Here is a 21,441-nt window from a genome sequence, read left to right on the forward strand (position 1 = left end):
CTGGAGTGGCCTAGCCAGTCTCCGGATCTCAACCCCATAGAAAATCTTTGGAGGGAGTTGAAAGTCCGTGTTGCCCAGCAACAGCCCCAAAACATCACTGCTCTAGAGGAGATCTGCATGGAGGAATGGGCCAAAATACCAGCAACAGTGTGTGAAAACCTTGTGAAGACTTAAAGAAAACGTTTGACCTCTGTCATTGCCAACAAAGGGTATATAACAAAGTATTGAGAAACTTTTTTTATTGACCAAATACTTATTTTCCACCATAATTTGCAAATAAATTCATTAAAAATCCTACAATGTGATTTTCAGGACTTTTTCTCATTTTGTCTGTCATAGTTGAAGTGTACCTATGATGAAAATTACAGGCGCCTCATCTTTTTAAGTGGGAGAACTTGCACAATTGGTGGCTGACTAAATACTTTTTTGCCCCACTGGATATCTACTGTAAATCATGTCCAGATATGCTACTTATTTTACTTTTTAACATGCACAGAAATAAACCACATCCATGTTCTCCTTTTGGTAGGTATTTTCATTATTAAAAATGCAATGAACTACACGAGGGAAAAGTACACTGTGCATTCAGCACCACGGACAGAACTCTTGTTAATGGGTATGCACAAAAACAGAGAGCTCAACATTCCATTTAAACAACTCAATTAGTGTTTGACACCTTCCTTCATGGATTATCTGAGGAAATGAAAGATGAGCTCGCAGCCCGGGAGCTGCCCATGGACCTCGACTCCCTCATAGCCCTGACCATAAGGATCGATGGGCGGTTACGGGAACGCAGCAGGGAGAGGAGGTCTGATCCAGGCCACACGCACTCGTCCACGGGTTCCCCCTCACCTCTGAAGAATCCAGGAAGTCCCCGGCGCCTGCACTCCAGAGAGAATCTGATGTCACCCGAGTTCCCCCGGAAATCATTGAGGACTGTCGCCTCGCCTCTTCCGGAGCCCATGCAACTGAGCAGGGCTAGATTTTCTCCTGAGGAACGTTTACGCAAACTGAGCTCCAAAACTTGTCTGTATTGTGGTACTTCAGGACATTACATTACTTTTACTGGACATTACACCTGTCAGTAAAAGACCAGGCTCACTAGGTACAAGTACACTGGTGGACCATACAGGGAGTCTCCCATCTCCTATTACTCACACTCCTCTCCATGCTATCCTGCTGTGGGGTGACCGGTCTAAATCTCTCTGGGTGCTCATGGACTCTGGGGCCAATGGGAGCTTTATGGATGCTACCCTGGTGTCGGAGCTGGGCATCTCCACACAACCCCTCTCCATTCCCATGGACGCCAGAGCATTGGGCGGACACTCTATTGGCAGGATCACAATACGGTTCCCATCAACCTGCGAGTGTCAGGTAACCCCAGTGAGGCAATTAAGTTTCTACTCATTGAGTCTCGTAGTTTTGGTATTGTCATGGCTCCAGAGTCACAACCCCCTGTTCGACTGGGCTACGGACGGACGGGGGGGGGTCCCCGGTCCTGGAATGGGCTCATTCCTCTATCCTTATTTGCTATCCCGGTCCCAGATTCTGCCCGGTCCCCGGTCCTGGAATGGGCTCATTCCTCTATCCTTATTTGCTATCCCGGCTCCGACCAGACCCTGGCTTTCCACCGACAACTGTTTTGGTGGCCCATTATGGTTCCTGATATCTCCACGTTCATCGCTGCCTGCACTGTGTGCGCACAGAGTAAGACTCTGTGGCAAGCTGCAGCAGGCCTCCTTCAACCACTCCCTGTTCCTCACCACCCTTGGTCCCATATATCCCTGGATTTTGTCACTGGTCTCCCTCCGTCCGATAGCAACACCACCATCCTTACGGGAGTGGATATGTTTTCCAAAGCCGCCCATTTCATTCCCCTTCCCAAGTTACCCTCAGCCAAGGAAACGGTCCAGTTCATGGTACAGCGTGTCTTCCGGATCCATAGACTTCCGGTCAACATGGTCTCCGATCGTGGTCTTCAGTTCTCGTCCCAATTCTGGAAGGCGTTCTGCACCCTCATTGGGTCATCGGCCAGCCTGTCCTCCGGGTTTCATCCCCAATCTAAAGGCCAGCCTCCGCTTTTCCCTGAGCAAGAGGAAGTCAACATACCCTCGGCCCAGATGTTCGTCTGCCGCTGTCAGCATACCTGGAAGAGAGCCCGGTACGCTCTTCTTACGACCCCCTCCAGGTATCGGAAACAATCGGTTGTCACCTTAACTGGCTAACCATTTTAAATGTCAACCTTATTGGGGTAGAGATGTCCGAAGGATCCCGGATACCATTGACCGTTGTGGTTGTTCACACGCGTCTCTGGCCTCTCGTTGGCTAGAATGGTCCCAGCTGATCTTACCCCCCCCCCCCCCCCACACAACTGCCTTTTGAAAACATTTATTTTCATTGTCAGTGGCCAATGGAGTATCTGGTCAATATAATTGAACATTTGTGGTTGAGGTTATAAAACTGTCATAAATAATGCACTGTGTCAAAGTGTGACGTAAATGTGCATACTATGTACTGGTGCATCAAAATACATAAAAAGTTTCCAATATTATGTTTCAATTTTGTAATTCAGTTTTTGTTGCCACGCTTTACCAGCCAAAGCTGATAGCTAAAGTAGGACAGCATGGAGTAGCTAAAATGGGGCAGTCTTATAGGCTTTTCCAGTGGAGGAAAGATATCTAGTTTGCAATAGGGACCCTCTCTCTCCTCTTAGGTAAGACAGGGCTCTGGTTATTGTAGTACTATATCCTATACATTTATTATCGGAGTGAATTCAGAAAAAGTGGGACACTTTTTATATTTCTGTCTCCTGTAACCTCTTCAGACATCTATCCAACATATTAGCCCAACACATGATACAATTATGAAATCCTCAGATGTTTCCTAATCACACTAATCACATATAATTGTCATTGGGGTACAATTAGGACTGTAATAATGGTGTCCCAGTCTACCAAATGCAAACTGAAAATATGGTTTTGACTCAATGTACACGTCATGCCTCCTGTGAATATGATATAAATGTTTTGTGTGTGATTAGGAAACATCTTGAGGATTTCAGAAATGTATCATGTGTTTGGCTAATATGTTGGATAGATGTCAAAAGAGGTTACAGAAGACGTAAATGCAAAAAGTGTCCCCCTTATTCTGAATTCACCCTACTTTTTTCCCATAGAGAATAATAGAGGACTCTATTGCCCAAAAGCCTGTTTTAGCATGGGCAGCACCATTAAGGACTTTGACCATTTTGAAGTAGTCAACTGGGTGGGACTTCCTGTGGGTTATGGAAGGAACAAATGATAGCATCCAGGTCATCAGGAGGGATCAGCCAATTAAATATACTAGTTCGAGCAAACATTCCAAAACTGCATGTGGAAGTAAATCGCCGACCTTGGCTTTATATCCGTTCAAACAACACACTCCAGGTGGCAGTATACAACCTTTCAGTTTGTTTACCAACTCATAGAAGCGGTAGAAAATAACGTTGACTACTTAAATGGAGATGGCCTCAATAGAGAGCAATAGAAATGGTGTCTTTTTGTGGGCACTAACAGAAGCTGACTTCGCCATGGCTCGTTGGCCAAAGCCTATGGGGAAATGTTTTTTGTTGCATGGTTTCATTTAAACTCAGAAAAAAGGTCTGACAGGCTTAGGAAATCTTATATGTTTTGTTCTATGAAATGATCATTTATGTAATCAAAACAAGCACATACACCAGAGTTTTCATAATTCATGAAGGTCATGTTAACTGACTGATATGATCTCACAAAACATTAGGAACCTTCCTTATATTGAGTTGCACCCCTTCCCGAGAACAGCCTCAATGCGTTGTTCAAAGGCACTTAAGTATTTTGTTTTACCCATTCACCCTCTGAACGGCACACATACACAATCATTCTTTAACTTGACCACTCCCTTTCATCTACATTGATTTGAAGTGTATTTAACAAGTGACATCAATAAGGGATCATAGCTTTCCCCTTGATTCACAAGGTCAGTCTGGAGCAGGTGTTCTTAATGTTTTGTATACTCAGTGGATAGGATCTCCTAAGTCTGTTAACCTTATTTTTGGCTTTTATTCCAAAACCCCATTCATTTCCCACATAGGAATGGCTGAACGAACCAGAGGTATTAATTTCCGTTTTTTAGGACTACAAGCTGGCGAGGTCTATGGCGCTGCCCATGCGCACACAGACATCATAATGGGACAGATACAATGTTGTGTCATCTAACTCTCTGTTTTTTTTCTCCGTACTGAATGCCCTGCTATCAATATCATCTTCTGTGTTTTTTAAATCCTTCAAATCTAATGATCTGCTCCGGAAATCAATTACATCTTCAAATGACATCACACACAACCCCTGGAGACATTTTAAACGGCTGACACGCTCTACTACAAAAACCACGACCTGGCCAAAAATGGTTGATATTTTATTGATCTAGGTCTTTTGCATTTATTCAGAGCACAGTAATCACACACATGGTCATGTCACTCACATCAATCTCATTGTAAAAAAACAACACAAAATATACGTCACATTAGTAACTTGTTAGACTCTTGTGACAGCCTTAATATTAATACGAATAAACAGAAACATGAACATAGTCCAAAAAATAAGCTGCTTAATATCAATTAATGTACCTTAATGTAACAGCTCAAATAAAGAGACATTTAATAGTACTGGTAAATCTGCTGATTGAATTCAACAAGCTATGGCTAAAGTTATAATAAATATGTGGTAAAATGTTCATTTTGTGCCGTTCAATGTGCTGATTCTTTTTCATGTTTGCAACAGATTCAGTACATTATTAATGTGATCATTCTCTGTAAAAAGCCTGAAGTACATTAGTAGGTTTATACTTCAATATGAAGTTGAACTCAATCTTTAGCTTGCTTAACAAATAAGTAAGCAGTAAACATGTCCGGCAAAATCTCTCTCTGCAGAATAACTGATTGTTTTGCTGGTGGATTGAAGAAACCAGCACATTAGCAGACATTTTACGTCACAAACTGCACTCTATTCCCTATACACTCCTCTACTTTTGACCATAGAGCCCAACAGTAGTGCACTATTAAGGGTGCCATTTGAGACTCAGACATTGACTTCCTACTGCTGCTGTTGGTACTGTCCCTCAGTGGCGGTGTAAAAGTCATCCAGGACACTCTGGATGTAGTCAAATGTGGGCCTGTCGTCTGGCTTGCTCTTCCAGCAGGTGGTCATGATGTCATAGAGCTCGTTGGGACAGTTCCCAGGGCGGGGCATTCTATAACCTTTCTGCACTGATGTCATCACTTCACCATTGCTCATCCCTAAAAAAGGGGAACAGAAAGAATCAGAAGTGAGAAGCAGTAACTCTGAATAGCAGGTCTACCTAAATTGAAAGAAGCAAACATGACAGATTATGTGGGGAAAATAATTGAGCAATAAAGTCAGATTTTTGGTATTTGTTAAGGCATCACAATAAATGCCATCAAAGCAAAGACGGAGGTCATTTTCGGGAGAAAAAATCCCTATGATCTCTTGCAACATCTTTCATTAACCAGAAGATGGCGATAAATATCTGTGCTCCCCTATTGAGTGCATTCAAGCTCCAAATTTTGCAGCATGTGGGGAAATCAGTCTTGAGTAGCTAGTCTTAAATATGAACGTGTTTGTGTGTAAGGTTGCATGTAATTACCTGGGTAAGGTATTTTTCCATAGGTAATGACTTCATACAGGAGGACTCCGAAGGACCACATGTCTGATTTGATAGTGAAGGAGCCATAGTTGATGGCCTCTGGTGCTGTCCACTTGATGGGAAACTTAGCTCCTTTAATGGACAAACAGAGGGCGAAAGAGTTTCTGACACTGATATAGGAGGAAAAACAAAGTAACGTTTCATGCTTGGATTGCTGACAAACGTTCTTGTACAAAACCAGGCCTGAATTAACTATGCAATATGCGTTGATAGCAGTTTTACTTCTGACATTGCTGATATTGATCTCTGCTTCCTGATTGCCATGAAAAAAACAATTGCCACAAAGTCAACACTGGCTATCATAAAAATCCATGAAAACAAATTCATGTTAGAGTTGGGCATAAGGTTAGCAGTGTGGTTAAGGTTAGTGTTATTTTTTAAAATCAATTTAAGATAAATTGTAGAAATGGGGGGGGTAGCCATAATTATGACTTTGTGGCTGTGGTAACTAGTGACAAACTAGTCCCTTAAGTAAACAACAACATGTCTCGAGGGAACGGATGTACTTATGGTCTCTAAAGATACGATCTTACAAAAAATATACAATTACACTACTGTAATACAACTCTGCAGAACACCAGGGAATTTCTCGATACTGTCTTTCTTAGCCAAACACTAGACAGATAAATGATTCCAAATATGACAGTTATCACATGAAACGCACATAAGCATAACATTTTGGCCAGTGTAATACTGGACTGACTAATTCTAGCATGCACAGACTGGAAGCTTACCCTCTCTGGCTGTATACTGGTCATCCTCAATGACTCTGGCCAGGCCAAAGTCAGCTATTTTACACAGCAAACTCTCAGACACCAGGACGTTGGCTGTTCTCAGGTCACGGTGGATGTAGTTCTTTTTCTCAATGTACGCCATGCCCTCTGCAATCTGAAAAAGGATGACATTTCCCCTCAGGGATTAATGAAGTACCTAAAATGGAACTCAATTGAGCACTCAACCCAACTCAGTAGAGCTTTCAGACTTTCTGACTTGTGTTGTGTTCCCATAAAACAATACTGAAAAAATAGTTATTAACTAGACTCCTCCTCTTCTGACATTCAGTATGGTAATTTTAAAATGCTGCATAACATAGTTAATGTATGTGTGTTACGTCTGGTTAGAATTTAATTAGCTACCAACGATTTGACTTGGTTAGTACTCAACAAGTTTAAGTGAGCTGAGCTGAGGAGTGGTTGTCCATTTGCGGAAAGGGACGACTGTTTCATTTCATAAATGGCATCCTCTTTCACTTTGTCTAAGAGGATATGCAACTGTGGTTTGATGCACTTTTCCTCTAAACTGACCATACCTCTGTCACTACACAGTTATCTAATTTGAAGTTTATTCTGAATTTACCACAACTGGTGTACTCACATGGAATGAGGTATTTTGGTTTCTTTAATATTTTTTAGGTAGTTTACTACTTTGGGGAGGCATGTTATCAATGATACATGTTAATCATCATTTTGTGTATTGACTTCTATTGAACCACATTTCTTCTACTTCCATGAGACATACTCTGATCGGTGTGTGTGAGGGACCACTGGATGGTCTTCACTTGGCACTTTTATGGTCTTAGTTTGTTGCAACTCATTTGTTAAGTGAAACAAAAACCATGGTATTCTGTTCCTCTTTCTGGTTAACCAATGGAAAAAGTGGCATCAGCATCTATTCCTTAAAGGGAAACAGTCTATAAAGAGCAATGCTCTTAATCACTGAGACAGATGTAAGAAGAACATGCATTACCTGTGCAGAAAAATCGATTAGCTTAGGTAGCTGTACTTTGCAGCCCGCCTCAGTTTTTAAGAAATCTAAGAGGCTACCTACAAAAGGTAAAGAAACAAAATTGAGGGATAGAAACCAAACCAATGAAAATATAGGTGACTTACAGAACACTGAAACTGAACTTATGTAATATCAAATGGTATGTATTAAAGAAAACAGTCCATGCTGGCCACATAATAGTGTTTGAAACCAAGAGGTCTGTCTTGTAGGAATTGGACTCAGAGTGTGTTACCATTGGACATGTACTCTGTGATGATGTAGATAGGCTCGATCTTGGTGACGACGGCGTAGAGGCGCACCAGTCTGTCGTGTTGCAGGGTCTTCATCAGGTTAGCCTCCTCCATGAAGGCCTCAGCTGACATGGTGCCTGGCTTCAGCGTCTTCACTGCCACCTTGGTCGTGTTGTTGTAGAACGCTGCAGGAGGGATTTGCTCAGTATGAAGTATAGCTAAATAGATATTGTACCACTACTGCCTACTGTTTTCTGACCTCTAGGGCCACCTGCTGTATCTTTTTGTCTTTTTTATTTGAATTACATTTTGATTGGAAGATTTGACAAACTGGTGACATTGAATGCATACTATACTGTCTCACATGATTTAGCAACAAGTGAACCAATGCCAGTGTTAAGCAGTGTTGTAGTACTCAAGTCCAGGACTCCGACTCAAGTCAAGATTTTTATGACTCGTAACTCGACTTGGACTCGACCAGTGGTGACTTGAACTTGACCACTTGTGACTTTGTTGTCAGTAAACCTCTCTTTTGCATAATTCAACATACTAGCTACAACAGCAAATGTTAGGTAGCTGTATTATATATTTAGCCTTACAAATGTGCAACAGCAAAATTAAATTTAGCTTTAAAAAATGGTTGCAATGTATGGGACTACCAAGGGACTTGTGACTCAACTCATGACTTGAGTATAAAGGACTCGGACTCGAACTCTAGGGACTTGTGACGCGACTCGAGTAGTGCACAAACTAAATGCTCAATAAATATAATTGAGGAATTAAGCTGAAACAGTTCACAAAACATGAGTTTGACAGAGCTAAAAGTAGACAGCGAGGCCTCATTTATCAATGTGCGTGCGCACAAAAAAAATCTTGCAAAGGTCGGTATTTTTACACTTTCCCATGAAGTTCAAATTGTATCTCCATGCTCAACTTCTGTTCTTATTGTTTGTTTGGGGGGGGGGGGGGGGGAAGGGGAGTTTGATTATAATAATGGTAGGCTAATTAAAACATAGGCCTAATGATTAAAAAATGATGCGTTTGCCTTTCGTAAGGAGATTGCATAGCAGCATGATGTCTACTATATTTTATTATATAGGCCTAAATCATAAACATATTGCAGGACTTGTCTCTCCTTTTCTGACATACAGTTGAAGTCGGAAGTTTACAGCCACATAGGTTGGAGTCATTAACTCGTTTTTAAACCACTCCGCAAATTTCTTGTTAACAAACTATAGTTTTGGCAAGTCGGTTAGGACATCTACTTTGTGCATGACACAAGTAATTTTTCCAACAATTGTTCACAGACAGATTATTTCACTTATAACTCACTGTATCACAATTCCAGTGGGTCAGAAGTTTACATACATTAAGATGACTGTGCCTTTAAACAGCTTGGAAAATTCCAGAAAACGATGTCATGGCTTTAGAAGCTTCTCATAAGCTAATTGACATCCTTTGAGTCAATTGGAGGTGTACCTGTGGATGTATTTCAAGGCCTACCTTCAAACGCATTGCCTATTTGCTTGACATCATGGTAAAATCAAAAGAAATCAGCCAAGACCTCAGAAACAAAATTGTAGACATCCAAAAGTCTGGTTCATCCTTGGGAGCAATTTCCAAATGCATGAAGGTACCCCGTTCATCTGTACAAACAATAGCTTATCAGAAGCTTCTAAAGCCATTACATAATTTTCTGGAATTTCCAAGCTATTTAAAGGCACAGTCAACTTAGTATATTCTGACCCACTGGAATTGTGATACAGTGAAATAATCTGTCTGTGAACAATTGTTGGAAAAATTACTTGTCATGCACAAAGTAGATGTCCTAACCGACTTGCCAAAACTATAGTTTGTTAACAAGACATTTGTGGAGTGGTTGAAAAACACTAAGGTTGGAGTAATTAAAACTTGTATGTAAACTTCCGACTTCAACTGTACATGTAAATATTACCTAAAATTCCTCGTACCCCTGCACATTGACTCGTTACTGGTACTCCTTGTATATAGCCTCGTTGTTTTCGTTGTGTTACTATTTTCTTTTTATTTAGCAAATATTTGTATTTTTAATTCTGCATTGTTGGGAATGGGCTCGTAAGTAAGCATTTCACTGTAAAGTCTACACCTGTTGTATTCGGCACATGACCAATACATTTTTATTTTACTATTGATTCTACTGAAAACAATAACTTTAAGTTTACATTCCAATTGGCACCATATTCCCTATATAGTGTACTTCTTTTGACCATAGAGCTCTAGTCAAAAGTAGTGCACTGTGTAGGGAATAGGGTGCCATTTGGGATGCAGCCTAATAAAATACAAGCTAGATAGTTTCTCTGTATATATTACTGACTAACCAGTGGAGTTCAGTCCAAGTTTGAGCATTTTGAACCCTCAATCCAGAATAGCATTTCTTTATCACATAAGTCTCCTACAACTCTATTGTGTTTCCACCGTGCGAGCTGAACAAGCCCTGAACACCCCCATCTAAGCCACTTTTAATTCCTTGTTTTTATAGAGAAGAGGAGACAACTCTCCAGAGACATAACAAATTCAAGGAGGTGATTGAGAGGAAACACGACTTTCGACGGCTCCATCTGGCTGGCTGGCTGGATCACTGTGCCATAGGAAAAGCCCTTAAGGCCAAAGAGGTCAAAGGAAACATCTTGAGCGCAGTACAGGAGGCCCTACAGTCCATTTGTATATTTGCAATGCCAAAAATTTCCTGCAATTCATCAAGGCCGAGGTGCGGGAAGGTTGCACATGAATAATAACGAAATCCAATGCAAATTCGACGTCAGACACACTCACATTTCCTCTACAGATGTCTCTGATAACAGCACCAACAGTTCCTAGTACCAGTCCCATCCCTCCACTCTCTAAGGCTGCTAACAATCTCATAGAGACAGAAAGATCAACATTTGACTATACCTGTCTGTCTCAGCTGACCTACCCCTGATACACTTCCACCACATTAAAGTAATAGTATTAAAAAAGTAATGGAGTGGGCCTCCCGAGTGGCGCTGTGGTCTAAGGTACTACATCACAGTGCTATAGGCATCACTACAGATCTGGGTTTGATCCTGAGCTGTATCACAACCCGGCTGTGACCGGGAGTCCCATAGGTCGACGCACAATTGGCCCAGCATCCGCCGGTTTAGGGGAGGGTTTGGCCGGGGGGGGGGGACTTAACTTGGCTCATCATGCTGTAGCGGCTCCTTGTGGCGTGCCGGGCGCCGGCAGGCTGACCTCGGTCGTTAGGTGAACAGTGTTTCCTCCGACACATTGGTGCGGCTGGCTTCTGGTTTACAAAGTGCAGTTTGGCGGGTCATGTTTCGGATGACTCGAACTTCGCCTCCCATGCCCGTTGGGGAATTGCAGCGATGAGACAAGATTGAAATTGGGGAGAATTTTTTTGTTTGTTGTTGCAAGCCAGTCAAGTTCTTCCACACGGATCTCGACAAACCATTTCTGAATGGACCTCGCTTTGTGCACGGGGGCATTGTCATGCTGAAACAGGAAAGGCTCTTCCCCAAACTGTTACCACAAAGTTGGAAGCACAGAATCATCTAAAATGTCATTGTATGCTGTAGCGTTAAGATTTCCCTTCACTGGAACTAAGGGGCCTAGCCCGAATCATGAAAAACAGTCCCAGACCATTATTCCTCCACCAAACTTTACAGTTGGCACTATGCATTGGGGCAGGCAGCATTCTCCTGGCATCCGCCAAACCCAGATTTGTCTGTTGGACTGCCAGATGGTGGAGTGTTATTCATCACTCCAGAGAACATGTTTCCACTGCTCCAGAGTCCAATGGTGGTGAGCTTTACACCACTCCAGCCGACGATTGCCATTGGGCACGGTGAACTGAGGCTTGTGTGCGTGCGGCTGCTCGGCCATGGAAACCCATTTCATGAAGTTCCCGACGAACAGTTATTGTGCTGACGTTGCTTACCCGGGCAGTTTGGAACTCGGTAGTGAGTGTTGCAACCAAGAACAGACAATTTTTACGCACTACGCACTTCAGCACTCTGCAATTCCATTCTGTGAGCTTGTGTGGTTTACCACTTTTTGGCTGAGCCGTTGTTGCTCCTAGACGTTTCCACTACACAATAACAGCACGAAGAGTTGACCGGGGCAGCTCTAGCAGGGAAGAAATTTGACAAACTGACTTGTTGGAAGGTGGCATACTATAACAGTGCCACGTTGAAAGTCACAGCTCTTCAGTAAGGCCATTCTACTGCCAATGTTTGTCTATGGAGATTGCATGGCTGTGTGCTCGATTTTACACCTGTCAGCAACGGGTGTGGTTTAAATAGCCGAATCCACTAATTTGAAGGTGTCCGCATACTTTTGTGTATATAGTGTATCTTTGACTCACCCAACCACACTTCTCCAAACTGTCCTGCTCCCAGTTTCTTCACCATCTTGATGGACTCCTTGGAGATCTCCCAGGCATCTTTGTCCCATGGCTTCTGAGCTTCGGGTTTATCACACGGCTTCTCCAGCTTTCGACAGAGACCATCTGATTGTTCTGACAATCACACCACAAACTGATGTTGAGACATAGCAGAATGGCCTTAATATATTATTTAGACAATATATTCTTTATTTACTTTTAGTAAATAGAGAAGTTGAAAGAAGCCAAGAGAAAATGAAATGTCTTAGTTTTGTGCAATATTACAGCTGGGCTCAAATACAGTGGTACTCACTGTAATAATGTTTTATCATGCTGCCAATGTCAGGGAATGTGATTTTAGGAGAGATGTAGAAGCCGCCATTATCCAGCGTGCGGATCTTATAATGTTTCACAGTGTTTATTCCCTGGGCATCCACATCTCTGATAGACATGGAATAACTTCCTGATGAAGAGAAACAATCACTATCACATTCATACACTGCTCAAAAAAATAAAGGGAACACTTAAACAACACAATGTAACTCCAAGTCAATCACACTTCTGTGAAATCAAACTGTCCACTTAGGAAGCAACACTGATTGACAATAAATTGCACATGCTGTTGTGCAAATGGAATAGACAAAAGGTGGAAATTATAGGCAATTAGCAAGACACCCCCAATAAAGGAGTGATTCTGCAGGTAGTGACCAGAGACCACTTCTCAGTTCCTATGCTTCCTGGCTGATGTTTTGGTCACTTTTGAATGCTGGCAGGGCTCTCACTCTAGTGGTAGCAGGAGACGGAGTCTACAACCCACACAAGTGGCTCAGGTAGTGCAGCTCATCCACGATGGCACATCAAATCGAAGTGTGGCAAGAAGGTTTGCTGTGTCTGTCAGCGTAGTGTCCAGAGCATGGAGGCGCTACCAGGAGACAGGCCAGTACATCAGGAGACGTGGAGGAGGCCGTAGGAGGGCAACAACCCAGCAGCAGGACCGCTACCTCCGCCTTTGTGCAAGGAGGAGCACTACCAGAGCCCTGCAAAATGACCTCCAGCAGGCCACAAATGTGCATGTGTCTGCTCAAACGGTCAGAAACAGACTCCATGAGGGTGATATGAGGGCCCGACGTCCACAGGTGGGGGTTGTGCTTACAGCCCAACACCGTGCAGGACGTTTGGCATTTGCCAGAGAACACCAGTATTGAAAAATTCGCCTTTGGCGCCCTGTGCTCTTCAGATGAGAGCAGGTTCACACTGAGCACATGTGACAGACGTGACAGAGTCTGGAGATGCCGTGGAGAACGTTCTGCTGCCTGCACCATCCTCCAGCATGAGGATGGGTCAGTCATGTGGGTCAGTCATGGTGTGGGGTGGCATTTCTTTGTGGGGCCGCACAGCCCTCCATGTGCTCGCCAGAGGTAGCCTGACTGCCAATAGGTACCGAGATGAGATCCTCAGACCCCTTGTGAGACCATATGCTGACACATGCACATTTGTGGCCTGCTGGAGGTCATTTTGCAGGGCTCTGGCAGTGCACCTCCTTGCACAAAGGCGGAGGTAGCGGTCCTGCTGCTGGGTTGTTGCCCTCCTACGGCCTCCTCCACGTCTCCTGATGTACTGGCCTGTCTCCTGGTAGCGCCTCCATGCTCTGGACACTACGCTGACAGACACAACAAACCTTTTTGCCACAGCTCGCATTGATGTGCCATCGTGGATGAGCTGCACTACCTGAGCCACTTGTGTGGGTTGTAGACTCCGTCTCCTGCTACCACTAGAGTGAGAGCCCCGCCAGCATTCAAAAGTGACCAAAACATCAGCCAGGAAGCATAGGAACTGAGAAGTTGTCTGTGGTCACCACCTGCAGAATCACTCCTTTATTGGGGGTCTTGCTAATTGCCTATAATTTCCACCTTTTGTCTATTCCATTTGCACAACAGCATGTGAAATTTATTGTCAATCAGTGTTGCTTCCTAAGTGGACAGTTTGATTTCACAAGTGTGATTGACTTGGAGTTACATTGTGTTGTTTAAGTGTTCCCTTTATTTTTTTGAGCAGTGTATATTCCATTTAGCAGATGCTTTTATCCAAAACGACTTACAGTCAAGCGTGCATAAATTATTTGACGTATAGGAATCATGGACAAGTTATTTTCATTAGAGAGACATAGTTTATCCAGTGGGTCCTTACCTTTTGTTGTCTCACTCTCACGAATGAGGTAAGAGCCTGCTTTGTTTGCAGGGGCCAAAAGTTGTCTTTCTGCATCCTTCCTTGTAATATCCTTGAAAAACCATCTATGCAGAAAACAATATTATAGTGACACAATTTAGACATCCTATCTTCCCCTGAAATGAATGAAATAACAGCTATGTGCTTCTATTAACGGTGAATAGAAAGCCTTGTTGGCTCTGAGAGAAATGTGGAAAAGTCATTATGATAACGACACTCACTCCTCTGTCTCCATGGTGTTGGCCTCGGCAACATAATTGGAGGGTATGAACCCTTCTTTGTTAGTGGTCAGAGACCTAGCCTTCCACCATTCACCATGCCTGAAAACAGTTATGATTCAGGATGTCAATGAAGGGACACAACAACAATCTACTCTTAGAAAAAAAGGGTTCCAAAAGGGTTATTCGGATGTCCCCATAGGAGAACCCTATTTGGTTCCAATGAGAACCCTTTTGGGTTCCATGTAGAACGCTCTGTGGAAAGAGTGCTACATGGACCCCCAAAGGGTTCTACCTTGAACTAAAAAGGGTTCTCCTATGGGGACATCCGCAGGTTCTAGATGGTGTACTATTCAATGATGACACTGTAAACATCTTTATATAAATTGCTTGCGCAAACAATATTCCTCTTAGTCCAACATTGTGTTGGTTTATGTATAAAATCCAACACACTCAATTGTAATGTATGGAGAACAGGCACTTACTCTTCAAGAACCTTAAGCCTTTCGCCCTTCTTGAATCCCAAATCTTCTGCATGTATTGCATCATATGGGTATATTGCAATAGCTATTTTACCAGACTCGCTTTGCTCTGTGTTAGAAAAGGGGGGGAGACCGTGGAAACACACTTCTCTTGCAATCAAATGTTATTGGAATATTGCAATGCACTGCAAAAGAAATGGAACCATCATACAATATTTGCTCTGCATCAAATATTACTGTAATAATGTGCGATAAAGAAATGCAACAAGCATACCTTCCATTTTCATGAATACCTGACCAGGCAGGAGACCTCCAGGAGGTGAGTTACGCTGTATCAAGATATCATTTCATATCAGAACTTCTGGACAGTAGTTTGACAAAATGTTATGGTTTTATTGTGCTAAGATTGAAACTATTGTTCATAGATAAGGTGAAGAGAGAGTGAAAAAAATGTGTGCTATTTCACCCATTTAATTTTTTATTGTTTATTAAAGAATAATTTGCTACATTTTTCAATACTTGAAGATTCATCAACAACACACTTCAACCAATTTTGTCAATTGTTTCCAGGTCAGGGATTTTTGGTAGTGATTACAAAAATACTGTTTCCCGTGAAACTACTACTTACTGTAGCACTTGGTTTAATGGAGGTGCGATCTCTCAAATGTACAGTTTGATCGGGACGTACTGGCTGTCGGTTCTTGCCATCAAGCACACCTCCATTCAGACCGGCATTCAGCTTGGATTCTTTACAACCCATATTCCCTATTGGGATAGACACAGAAGCTAACTTTAATGTAATTATTCGATTTATTGCCTACCTCATGCCTTTTGCACACATTGTATATAGATTCTCTTTTTTCTACCATGTTATTGACTTGTCTATTGTTTACTCCATGTGTAACTCTGTGTTGTTGTCTGTTCACACTGCTATGCTTTATCTTGGCCAGGTCGCAGTTGCAAATGAGAACTTGTTCTCAACTAGCCTACCTGGTTAAATAAAGGTAAAATAAAATAAATAAAAAATGTATTGACCTCATCTTTCCCATTGGTTCATACCACAGACACATAGCATTTGGAACAAGGCTTACTATTCATGATCTCTATATTCCTGCAAAAGGCCCATAAGGAAAGAGGGATGGGAAACATAACGAAGACGCGTACATCAAACAGAAGATTAACACTGACACATAGTGTGTGTGTTAGAAGTGTTCATGACCGACTGTACACAAATGACCACTGCTCATAAACACACATTACTTGTTATTAAGTCAAGTAGAACTGCAGTAGCTTGGGACTAAGTTACTATGACAGTGCACAGCAGGGTTTCTGACAGTGCACTGCTCAGGAGTCAACTGTGTCAATACACTGTAAAATATATAACTATTTATTTGCCGTAGTATTGATAGCACACAACCTAGCACAGATCAAAGCCTCACTCACTCATTTAACGTTTATTCATATACAAACATTAACAGGCATGATCAATTATTTACTTGTTTTTTTTAAATGTCCTTCTGCATTGTTAGGCTTGGAGATGACAAATGATTTGATTTTCAGACAGTGCACATACAGAATCTGAGCAACAAGCCTGTATAAACCAAGTATGGATATTTGATTTAGGCTTTTTCTGTCTGAACAACTGGGCTCAGTTAGATGTGGTCTCTCAGGGGAGTTAACATCTCCTGTACTACAACACCACTTGATGCAGCGGTGTCTGCAAATTAATTTACACCGCAAAATAGAAGCAAGTGGGTTTTAAGCAGCAGTGGTCGTGTACAGAATCTCACTCACTCACACAGTGGAGTTTGACCTGTATAGTGCTCCAATCTTAGATATGTTACATTGTCTGCTGTGTAGATTAATACCATAGACATAAGATCCAGGTAGCGGTTGTCTAACAGCAGAAAACAGGGTTGTACAGCCAGCTCACTGAGGCCAGGGGCATCACATGATTTTCTGTGTCACAACACGTTCACACATTCCAATGACAATGCTCCGTGTCCAGGGGAATTCTCCAAGGATTTCAGTTATAAATAGTCATATCATGAGCTACAAAATAATATTATTAACACAATAGGCCTATTGCTTGATCTTAAACTATTGTTACTAAAACTGATGGAGAGAGAAATATGGATTTATTAACTAGGCCAGTCAAAATTAGACTGGTGTAAGGTATTTTTCTACCTTGATGAAACTGAACACATTTGATGTTTCCTTAAACGTTGGACCCCTAAAACAATGCTTATCAGTTTTGCTTTCTGGGCAAATAACAGCTGAAAGGCACAACATTCATTTGACCTAGTCTTGCCTTTCATGTACCCCAAATGGAAACTAGATCAGAAACTAGATGTACCTTTCAAATTAGAAATGTCCTTGTTTTGCATTGTTCTCCAATAATTAACTGATCAGATTTGCGAACTATGACATCTGGTTGTACTAATGCACTGTTGTTGAATGATGAGGACAATGCATTAGACCATTGAGCAAATATATATCTATGATAAACAGAATGCATTCAACACCTCTAGTGCTCTGAATCAAATGCTGAAAAACAAACCCAACTGCACTGTTGGGTGTAGTTTGGGTGTCAGGCTTTGGCTGTCACAGTGCTGTGGCTGTATTTCTAGATGACAGACAGGATACAGGTTAAGGCTCCGGACAGATTAAAATAACTATACAGAGGCTACGTGCTACTGTGGCTTCTGCACACTTCCTCATTTGACCAGCCACTGCCTTTTTGCAAGGAAAAACCCTCTCTGCATAATGTATTTCTTAACCAAGTCTGGGGTTTAGGTTTCATGTCAACTAATCTATTTTCTTTAGGAATGAATTTAGTTAAACAATGCAAAAAGTTTAATTACATTGAATAATGTTGAATAAATACATATATTGATGAAAATAAACGTAAATATGGAATCCACAGTTGGTGGAAACAGCTCCACTGGCCGCCCCACCACCGTTGTTGCTTTTGCTGAGGAGCTTTATGCAGCAGGTAAAACAAACGCAGCACTTACTGTGCGCTTCTAGCGCGCGAGCAATGATGTACAAGGGGAAAAAACAGTGTTCATTGTTTGCAGTAACTTTGTTGATTTAATATCGCAAACGGACATGGCTGTTTCACCATTAAGGAGTCCAGCTGTAAACCATGCCTCACACACTTGGATAGGCCTAGATTAGTGGAGGGCATAGTGCGTGTGGGCATGTGCACGGCAGGTGTGTCAATCACACCCATAGACTTCGCATCCTTGTACCTGTTCCATTATGGCGTTTATGAGAGCACAGGCAGCACCCCTGAGGCCATCTCCATTTTCTTCTTCTACTACTTTTATGAGTTGGCAAACAAACTGAATGTGTGCATACTGTCACCTGGAGTGGGTTGTTTGAACAGGTATAAAGCCAAATTTGGCGATTTTTTTTAATTGCAGTTATGGAATGTTTGCTCATGAGTATAATTTAATTGGCTGATCCCTCCTGGTGACCTGGATGGAATTATGTGACCCTTCCATAACCCATATCTATCTCGATAACCATGTTTACATGTGCACACTGGTGGAAAAAGTACCCAATTGTCATACTTGAGTAAAAGTAAAGATACCTTAATAGAAAATAGTAAAGGTGAAGGTGAAATTCACCCAGTAAAATACTACTTGAGTAAAACTCTGAAAGAATTTGGTTTTTATAAATACTTAAGTATCAAAAGTAAATGTAATTGCTAAAATATACTAAAAGTATAGTAAAAGTGTTAATCATTTCAAATTCCTTATGTTAAGAAAATCTGACGCCATCATTCTAATTTTTTTTCATTTACAGAGAGCCAGGGGCATGCGCCAACACTCAGACATCCTTTACAGAGAGCCAGGGGCATGCGCCAACACTCAGACATCCTTTACAGAGAGCCAGGGGCATGCACCAACACTCAGACATCATTTACAGAGAGCCAGGGGCATGTGCCAACACTCAGACATCATTTACAGAGAGCCAGGGGCATGCACCTGTAACGGATGTGAAATGGCTAGCTAGTTAGCGGGTACGCGCTACTAGCGTTTCAATCAGTTACGTCACTTGCTCTGAAACCTAGAAGTAGTGTTGCCCCTTGCTATGCAAGGGCCGCGGCTTTTGTGGAGCGATGGGTAACGATGCTTCGTGGGTGACTGTTGTTGATGTGTGCAGAAGGTCCCTGGTTCGCGCCCGTGACGGGGCGAGGGGACGGTCGAAAGTTATACTGTTACACGCCAACACTCAGACATCATTTACAGAGAGCCAGGGGCATGCGCCAACACTCAGACATCATTTACAAAGAGCCAGGGGCATGCGCCAACACTCAGACATCATTTACAAATGAAGAATGTGTGTTTAGTGAGTCTGCCAAATCAGAGGCAGTTGGGATATTCTCTTGATAAGTGTGTGAATTAGACCATTTTCCTGTCCTGCTAAGCATTCAAAATGTAATGAGTATTTTTGGGTATCAGGGAAAATGTATACAGTAAATTAGGAATGTAGTGAAGTAAAAGTAGTCATAAACAATTACCCCAAAAAGGTTGTATCCCGGTTATGAGAGACCTGGATAAAATGCCTGGGATATTCTGATCTTAGACATCTTACTCAGGCTCAGTTACACATATCATGGGTGTTATGTGATGTTTCATCTGATTGTCAAACAAATTACTTCAAAAAGTTGGCTACCTGCACAGTTTGATCCACCATAATTCCATTACAATTTATAGACGTTAAACGGGATATGAGCTACTATTCAGAATACTGTGCGCATGTAAACGTGGTCACAGACCACACCATCGGGAAATCTGAGCCGGCTGGAGGATGTGATGGGAACCTGCTTTTAAACCCCCACATTTTTCGGAATAATGTGTCACTTCCTAAAACACGGATCATTTAAAACATATGCAACGCCCTGGTTAGTACAGACAGACCAATTTCTTTAGACAGATGTTTAAGAACAATTTTAACTTCTGCCTTCGGCTCAGTGGACCGTATTACATTTTTTTTTTATAGCGAAAATGTGGACAACGTTCCCAAACAAATTGACTAGCGTAATGTTTATAGAAATAAAATTAAGACTTGTTTGATAAAAAAAAACTATAGACAAAGAAAATAAATAGAATAAAACAGCAATGCCATAATATAGGCTAGATTTACCTGTCAAATTTCACTAGTTGGAGAAGCGGCTGAGCGGCTAATTCAAATAAAGACCAATGTTTGTAATCCTCAACTTTCGTATGTCTTGCTCTTCATTAGAGCTGCCAATGAACTGTGAAAATCAACAGAATGAGGAACTTCAGATGTTAAATGGTTGGGATTTTTTTTTTACTGTAACTTCCTGGTACAATGTTCCGTTTTGACCAATGTATTTGCATAATTGCTTAACAACTGAACACATTTGAAAGTCGAGGTCACTTGAGGTCAAAGTCATATTTATTACATTATCTATATGTAAACTGGATTTTTTGTTTTATAAAAATCACAGGTACTACAATGTATGAAATGGACTGAGGGGACATTGTGGAACTACTTTCTGTGTGTTAGTGAGAAGCGGCATGATGAACAGTCAGCCAAAACAGCCTATTGATTTCCCCAGAACAGTGGTTCCCAAACTTTTTATAGTCTGTACCCCTTAAAACATTCAACCTCCAGCTGCGTACCCCCTCTAGCACCAGGGTCAGCGCACTCACAAGTGTTGTTTTTTTGCCATCATTGTAAGCCTGCCACTCACATACTATTCGATACATTTACTAAACATAAGAATGGGTGAGTTTGTCACAACCCGGCTTGTGGGAAGTGACAAAGAGCTCTTATAGGATCAGGGCAAAAATAATATTATAATCATTTTGCTCTTTATTTAGTCAACTTACATATAAAACCCTTATTTGTTCATCAAAAATGGTGAATAACTCACCACAAGTTAATGAGAAGGGTGTGCTTGTGTAACTGGTGTGAAATGGCTAGCTATGTTAGCGGGGTACGCGCTAATAGTGTTTCAATCAGTGACGTCACTCGCTCTGAGACCATGAAGTAGTTGTTCCCTTTGCTATGCAAAGCCCGTGGCTTTTGTGGAGTGATGGGTAACGATGCTTCGAGGGTGTAAGTTGTGTGTGCAGAGGGTCCCTGGTTCGAGCCCAAGTAGGGGCGAGGAGAGGGACGGAAGCAATACTGTTACACTTCAAAGGATGTACATAAATCTGCAATGTTGTATTGGAGAGTCTGTCTTAAATCATTTTCCACACACAGTCTGTGACTGTATTTAGTTTAGATGCTAGTGGGGGCCGAGAATCCACTCTGACATAGGTGCGTGGTTGTAAAGGGCATCAGTGTCTTAACGGCACGATTTGCCAAGGCAAGATACT

At 42.0% G+C, this 21,441-nt stretch overlaps 1 protein-coding gene across 1 annotated transcript; it reads right to left on the minus strand.

The window, feature by feature from the left end:
- Positions 1 to 4,410: 4,410 nt before the first annotated feature.
- LOC129824045 (tyrosine-protein kinase Lyn-like) lies at positions 4,411 to 20,351 on the minus strand. The gene is made up of 13 exons (XM_055883324.1): positions 20,237 to 20,351; positions 15,708 to 15,844; positions 15,354 to 15,408; positions 15,083 to 15,188; positions 14,601 to 14,699; positions 14,341 to 14,444; positions 12,467 to 12,616; positions 12,136 to 12,288; positions 7,757 to 7,939; positions 7,486 to 7,562; positions 6,474 to 6,627; positions 5,680 to 5,811; positions 4,411 to 5,311 (listed from the first exon to the last, which is right to left on the minus strand). Exons 2-13 carry the CDS (start codon positions 15,837 to 15,839, stop codon positions 5,109 to 5,111), a joined length of 1,548 nt encoding a protein of 515 aa, XP_055739299.1. The 5' UTR covers positions 15,840 to 15,844; positions 20,237 to 20,351; the 3' UTR covers positions 4,411 to 5,108.
- Between the last annotated feature and the right edge of the window lie 1,090 nt (positions 20,352 to 21,441).

The sequence above is a fragment of the Salvelinus fontinalis genome, chromosome 26 (assembly GCF_029448725.1).
Source record: "Salvelinus fontinalis isolate EN_2023a chromosome 26, ASM2944872v1, whole genome shotgun sequence".
Lineage (NCBI taxonomy): Eukaryota > Metazoa > Chordata > Actinopteri > Salmoniformes > Salmonidae > Salvelinus > Salvelinus fontinalis.

What these genes read in the sequence shown, in the direction of transcription:
- LOC129824045 (XM_055883324.1), bottom strand. Translation starts at nt 15,839, where the DNA reads ATGGGTTGTAAAGAATCCAAGCTGAATGCCGGTCTGAATGGAGGTGTG. An exon ending in GTTTGGAGAAGTGTGGTTGG is followed by an intron (nt 7,940 to 12,135) that starts GTGAGTCAAAGA and finishes TCCCTCCTGCAG; the next exon opens with CGTTCTACAACAACACGACC. An exon ending in TAATCGATTTTTCTGCACAG is followed by an intron (nt 6,628 to 7,485) that starts GTAATGCATGTT and finishes ATCCTTTTTCAG; the next exon opens with ATTGCAGAGGGCATGGCGTA.